At 38.1% G+C, this 6,864-nt stretch overlaps 1 protein-coding gene across 1 annotated transcript; it reads right to left on the bottom strand.

The window, feature by feature from the left end:
• Positions 1-1,732: 1,732 nt before the first annotated feature.
• dkk3b (dickkopf WNT signaling pathway inhibitor 3b) lies at positions 1,733-6,864 on the bottom strand. The gene is made up of 7 exons (XM_055027587.1): positions 6,642-6,864; positions 6,021-6,146; positions 5,804-5,884; positions 3,456-3,548; positions 2,495-2,639; positions 1,984-2,134; positions 1,733-1,897 (listed from the first exon to the last, which is right to left on the bottom strand). Exons 1-7 carry the CDS (start codon positions 6,786-6,788, stop codon positions 1,873-1,875), a joined length of 768 nt encoding a protein of 255 aa, XP_054883562.1. The 5' UTR covers positions 6,789-6,864; the 3' UTR covers positions 1,733-1,872.

Here is a 6,864-nt window from a genome sequence, read left to right as displayed (position 1 = left end):
GTAACAATCCGTTTTCCCCGAAAATAAAACTACAGAGACCTCAGCATCTTCGACTGAAGTTAGATCTACTATCTCAGACAGAAATGCCGTGAACCAAAAGTTCATTACATAACCACGTTGTATTTTTTTTAAGCCAAAATCTTTATTTGAAATATCCTAATAACTCAACAGGTTGGTTGCACTGAAAATAGAAAATATCAGGATTTAAGACGAAATTCCAACAAGTCCCCCAGCCCATTTGTATCCCTTAATCCTGCAAAGGACAGCATTGCCTGGATAAAGCGCTAGGACACATAGTTAGGGTTAGGGTCAGGGACAACTAGATGTGATAAAGCCGACGAGTTTAGAAACTCAGTTGAGAACTGAGACCATATTAACAAAGTGAAGGAAAGAGGGGTACCACAAGAATTCATAAAAAAAAATACATATTAGTAAAATACCCTCGACTGAGGGCTGATTAAATACATATAAACAAAATCAAAAAATCTAATTTTAAACATAGAAGAAACTAATAGATAGGTTGTATGTATTGTTTGTTCTTTTATGCTATTTCACATATACAATCTATTTTAAAGATTGTATATGTGAAACTTATCTTAGTGCTTAAAGTAATAAACATCTGTACTTTAAATGTCAATGTGCAACAAAGGTCAGTTTTCAAAGTGAAAGAAAGGGATGGAGTTTTTTAACTCATTACAAAGCTCAGACACCGTCACTTTTTACATTCTCCTGGAGGTGCTTGTGCATTTTTCTGAGTTAAACGTCATTGATGGATCTTGCATTGTGCAGATTCTTACTTTTATCACTCTTAACTCTTGGTCGTGTTGAGTACGCTGCTACAGGCGTGTATCCTCTTTGGGGAAAATGTACAGATTGTATCCAGTAAACACTGTTATTGAAGAAGAAGAAGAAGAAAAAAAAACTGTCCATGCAGCATTGAACACAATTACTTTTCAAAATATATTTTATTAATCACAGAAAGGCCCCATTGCAGTCAGGCAAACTCAAAGAAAAGCTTTAGATTTTTCCAACATAGTCAAACATGAAAATGGGAATTAAAACAGATCAAATCCAAACTTCTGACAAAGGCATTTTGTTTTCTGCAGCAGAGCTCGCTGCAGGACAGAGATCTGTATCTGACCACGTAATGATCATGCGAGTTAGCAGCCAGTCATCTTCCCCTTTCTGCCGTTTAGTGCCCCCTAGTGTTCAGAGATGTTAAATTACTATAGATTTGTCAGTTTGTCAGATGACAAATGAGGATTATCAGCAAGAAATCATTGACAAACAATATTGAATAATGTAGCAGTCTGTACGACTTTGTTTTCTTTAAAAAGTCACCATCTTTTTTTGGTGGGGGATGCAAGAGGTTAAATTATCGAGAAACTTTAAAAATCAAGACATCACTGGGTGAAAAAAAGTAAACACTATTCTTTGTTTGCAATTGCAAGTCCAATTATACATTTGTATAATTGTTATGTTTCGCATGAAGTCTTTTCTGGGCCAGTCTTTAGCTGTTCTGCAGACTGCCTAACTTTTGATCCAAGAAGGCATACTTATACAAAGAAGTTTATGGTCAACTTAATGAGAGCATAAAAGATGCAGCAGCTCACCGACCTGGAAAAATATCCAACATTGAATCTGAACATAAATCAGATTCAATGAAACATCCAGGACTAGATTTCCTACCTTTAAGGGATCCAGGAAAGAAAACACATAAAACTGTCAAAACTAAATTAAAGTCATTTATTTACTTTTTGTCTTGCAATACAGACTTTGCGGTTAAGCATAAATAGTATAAAGAATGCAGATGATGTGCAGATGGGACACTGCACTGAACTGAACTCTTTAGAAACTTCTACACCTTCAGTCTTACTCTCCACACACGGATCCACGACTGCAAAAAGAAAGAGTTTGGAGTAAAACTTTGTCGCTTTTGCTGTTAGCCGTGCCCAACAAATTTGTGGTTCAGTTTGTTCTCACCCATGAGGTTGACAATGGAGGTTGGCCACACATGGACAGTGATCTCTGGGGCCCTCCTGGTCCCATTCCAGCATGTCCATAAGAAGGTTGGGGTGGTTCAGGCAGGACTCTCCCTTTGAAGGTTTGGGACTGCATACTGGAAACAAGAACTCTGAGGGGAAGAACATATGCACAAGATAAAGACAGCCGATAATTATTCATAGAGTCAATAGCAGAAAGCCTGCCATTCAGTAGACTACTGACTGAACAATGCATGCCTGACTTAATTTTTTGTGCATGTATCCATGTTTGTTTAACATACTTTTGAATGTCTGCCAACTAAAATGCCACTGTATGTTTTTTTTAAAACCTCAGCATTTCAAATTGCATTGCTATAATGCAGTAAATAGGGTTTTATCTAATGAATTTTTTTTTTAAATAAAGATTTAAACAAACAGATTTTTCCATTCAAAGTGTACACTCTACATGGTATCTGATGCAAATTTTGACCTGTACATATATTCCACGTCACCTCGTTGAAATGCACAGCAGAGATCTGGCCTGCAGTCGCTCTGACCCTGACAGATAGTCCCCGCTGTCCCCTGGGTGACGTTCGCCGTACACTGACCCCAAACACACATCTGATCTGAGCAGCACTCCTCATCCTTTGAGCATGGCTGTAAGGGAAGCACAGTTTTCAGAAACAGTTTCACTACCTAAAACAAAAGAAAAAAAAAGTCAGACATTATGACAACTTTTATCAGATCATTTACACAATTCTCTCCCACATCACTTCAGAAACATAATGAGCTGCATCAAAATTTGGTGGAGGAAGTAAAATGCGACTGTGGCTGTGTGGCAGAGTTGTCGTCTTGCAATCAGAAGGTTGTAGGTTCGATTCCAGCTTCCTCCGGCCATATGTCGATGTGCCTCTGGGCAAGGCACTTAACCCCAAATTGCCTACCGGTCTGCGTATCAATGGGTGAATGTGACTCTAGTGTAAAGCGCTTTGAGTGGTCAAAATGATTGGAAAAGTGCTATATAAGTTCAGTCCATTTCCATTTTTCAAAAGGAACTTGGAATAGGAAGGGTGAGGGCGATAAATACAGGAATAGTTCAGAAGAAACCTGGCTACAAAAGACTGATGGATATTCATCTTCCAGCTGGACAGCACCAGCTTACCGCTAGATAAAGAGCTAGTGCTTGTCTGGAGTGATTTAGGGAAAAGCATATCAGTGTGTTAGAATGTTCCAGCCACAGTCTAGTCCTATGTTCAAATGGGAATCTGCACTTGATAACTGACTTTCACAGATGCTTTCCATTGAGTCCTTGAGTTTTTGTGTGTGTGTAAAGAACAGAGAAACAACAACAAAAAAGAAAAGAGTACAAGGCACTGGTACATGACACCTGTAATGACTTGTTGCATCTTGTTATAGTGGCTTTGTGATTGCACGTGGAGTTGAAGCAAATACAGAACAAAAATGATGACTCACCATATCTGTTGCTATGCAGGGAAGGCACCTTGAGTTCTCAATCTCATAAAAGCAGTATTTCAGGTCCCCACAGTCCTCATCCACCATGCACTCCTGAAGGTTCAAATGTCAAAAAGTTTTAAGTAAAGTTAAACATCCTGTGGATTGATTGTTCATTCATGTTATCTCATTTGATTTTAACATTTGACACCTCTAATATTTTCATGTTATTCATTTGTCGATGTCCAGACAACACTTACACGTGAATGAGACATGTAAACTGCTGTCCCATGCATGAAACAAGACAAGAATGCAATTAAAACATGTCATTTCAGATTGCATGCAATAAAAAAAAGAAAAAGAAAAAAAATCTAAGTTTATAAAGTTCTAAATAGAGAATTTGTAAGGTGCAAATTGTATTCCTGATTTCATGCCTTTATAAAAGGAAGGCAGTTTGTACAAAAGACTGGTTTGGGATACTACACCGTCAGCTTAAATCACAGCTTGTTATTCCAGTCATTTGTTCATATTCATATTTAAGCTGATAAAAATAAATATCCTACTGATAACTTGATCAGAATAAAGTCATCAGTACCAAAAATTCCTATGTAAATAAAAATAAAATGCACATATAATACACAAAAGAAATTTCACTAATTGAATTACATGTACGGTTATACATATTATCCAAGTTTAATTTGCTTGCATTTTGAAAATTTCAATTGTAGTTCCACAAAATATATCGGCATGCACAGTCCACAGTGCAAAGTTATAACCAAACTCAATTTGCATCCAACAAACTAGACTTAATTTGAAAAAAAATCCTTTATGGACAGAGTACACAAGATAAAAATGTGTCTTTTTGAATAGACTTGGCTGTTCATGCATTTTTGTAAGACATGTATTTGCTATATCACAAGTTGCATTTTTGTCCAGATTCATTGTCCATTTTAGTTTGAGTTACTGCAAAAGAAATAGTCATTAAAATGATAATAATTAAAAAAAAAAAAAAAATCAAAAAAAGTTTCCACAACAAAATGACACAGACAATGTAGATGTTGTAGTTAGCTTAGCTCTACTGGGAATTTCAAGGGAAACATGTGCTGTAATCAGATGAGGCCACTCAAGGTTAGTTTGTTTTTTTACAATAGTCTCAGTGTCTGGTGACCTGCACTTGCAGTCTTGACTCAAGATATTTGGCAACTGACTGCTGCACCACCGGTTGGTGGGTGGCCGCATGAAGGAGGGGGGTTCGTTTCTCTTTCACATACCCTTGCAGAAAGATTGTGACGTCTGAACTGTCTAAGATTTTTTTCTTTTTTTTTAAACCACACCTATAATTCAAAACAAAGGACCTTTTTCCATACAAACATATGGCCAAATCATCACAGATGTTAACCAGGCATAAAAGCTACTTTCCTCTCTACTCATAACATTTTTAGCTCCAATAGATGTAAGTTCCAGAGTACTAAAAGGAACAGTGGCCAGCAAAGAGCTCAGTTTTAAGGCTGCATCATCTTTACAAGGAGCACCATGAACTGTGACTGGCACTATTCCTGCACAAACATAATTTAAAAATGTTTTGGTTTTATTTTTTCTCAGGTCATTTTATGTCTGTCTTTCATAAACCAACAGACTTTTACAACCAAATTAAACTCTTAAACAGCCAGATGTTCCCCACCTTTTACAAAACACATTCACTGATATTCTTGTCGATTTACAAGTTGCTACTTTACAATAACTGCACAGTGATGCAGAACATTTGAACCGACTTTAGAAAAACTGAGCTTGCTCCGTTATGCTTCTGCTGGTTCCCACCCCCTCCCCCTGCTAAGCTTTCCTGGCATTAAGCAGCAGAGACTATTAACATAACCACCATCTGTATGGCTGCCAGGAAAGCAGAATATCAAAACCACCTTTGTAATGCAGCAAACTCCAGTAATGATCTCAGTTTCCAAAAAGCCAGCCGCCTGCTGGTGAAAAACTTTAAAAGATATACAGTGAGTTTATTTCCTGGATGACTTCATTTCACACAGCATGGAAAAAAACAAACAAAAAAAAACATTGTACTGCTACAGTGTCAGTGAGTGATCTTTTAGGGGGAAAAAAGAAAGAAAAAGTGTTAGGATTTTAGATGTTAGTCATAACAATTGTTTCATAACTTTTATCCTTTTCAGTTTGTTTTTGTACAGACAACTGACAGCGTTAATAAATTCACATCAGCTGAATTTCTACCTTCAAGTGTTGCTGCAGTCCTCTTAACCGGCCATCTGCTGTTCTTTCACACGTCTTATTTTGTTGTTATTGTAATCAGTCTTCCTCACTGAATACTCAAAACAAACACTAAAAACAAAACAAAAAAAACTCACATGAGCCACACTGTTCCACTGGCCAGAGACTTCCAGATGCACATGGGAAGTATAAGTCTCTCCTGTTCTGTTGTCAGTTTCCTGCAAGTAAAGAGCGATATACGAGAGGCAGCGTTGCAGAAGTTGAACGACAAAACAGCTTTGGCAAGCACATTGCTTCTGATTTGGTGTTTTACAGACTCAAGCTTTCAAGTGAGTTTGTTTGGAAAGGACCCACCTTGTCAGTTCGATCCAGGATCCGAGTTTCCCCATTGTTGCCCTTTACCGTCTTCCTGGTTTCATTGTGGTAGTTGGGAGGCAGATCCATAGGGGATGAGGAGAATTTAGCACTTTCATTAGTTATCTGTTGGAGACAGTGCAATGATCGTATGCCTTTGTCCAAAGCAGACAACGACCCAACTCAGTGGGTTTAATGGACCAATGAAATTTAAGACAAAAAAACAACAAGAAATCCAAAGGAAGGCCCTAAAAAGAATTTCAAAAAGACTTTAAAGAACAAAACTAAGTGGGTCTCAACCTCAGAGACAATTCTTCATCCAAGTAAATTTGTCAGGGTCTATTTTGAGCCCAAAACAGACTTCAACAGGCTGGGTCAGACAGACTTTCCCCAAACATCCAGCCATGGAAAATCTGTGTAATCTGCCAAAAGCATTCGCAGCCTGGCAGAAACTTGACAAACTAAATACCACCCACGCAGATTTTTACCCTTTTGACTCTAAACTTTTTATATTCTAAATTAATAATAATAATAATAATAATAATAATAATAAAGACTAGCACGGATTTCAATGATAAATTCTTTTTTCTCTGATATGAATGGATAAAATGTGACGCAGACCTTGTGCACCGCCTCTTCCAGCATATGCTGAGTGTCCTCCATCAGCTCCTCCACCTCCCTGAACATCTCGTTCAGACTAACGGGACCTCGCTCCATGGCGCCGGCCGTCCACAGTAAACACAGACCCCAGAACCCCAGCAGCAGCATGGCACCGGACAGCTCTGCTTCCTTCCACTACACAGACTCAGCTCAGCGTCTGAGCAGCAGACGGCGCACAGCTGGT

Source organism: Poeciliopsis prolifica, unplaced genomic scaffold (genome assembly GCF_027474105.1).
Source record: "Poeciliopsis prolifica strain line A6 unplaced genomic scaffold, Auburn_PproV2 SCAFFOLD001, whole genome shotgun sequence".
Taxonomy (NCBI): Eukaryota; Metazoa; Chordata; class Actinopteri; order Cyprinodontiformes; family Poeciliidae; genus Poeciliopsis; species Poeciliopsis prolifica.
The sequence above is the reverse complement of the archived record's forward strand: the minus strand, read 5'-3'. Positions and strand labels throughout refer to the sequence as shown.

Bases quoted from the DNA above. Each gene is read 5' to 3' on its own strand.
- dkk3b (XM_055027587.1), bottom strand. From the start codon at position 6,788: ATGCTGCTGCTGGGGTTCTGGGGTCTGTGTTTACTGTGGACGGCCGGC. The intron at 5,885-6,020 runs GTGGGTCCTTTC...CTTTACTTGCAG, and splicing joins TCCTGGATCGAACTGACAAG to GAAACTGACAACAGAACAGG. The intron at 2,135-2,494 runs GTGACGTGGAAT...TCTTCCCCTCAG, and splicing joins CTGCTGTGCATTTCAACGAG to AGTTCTTGTTTCCAGTATGC.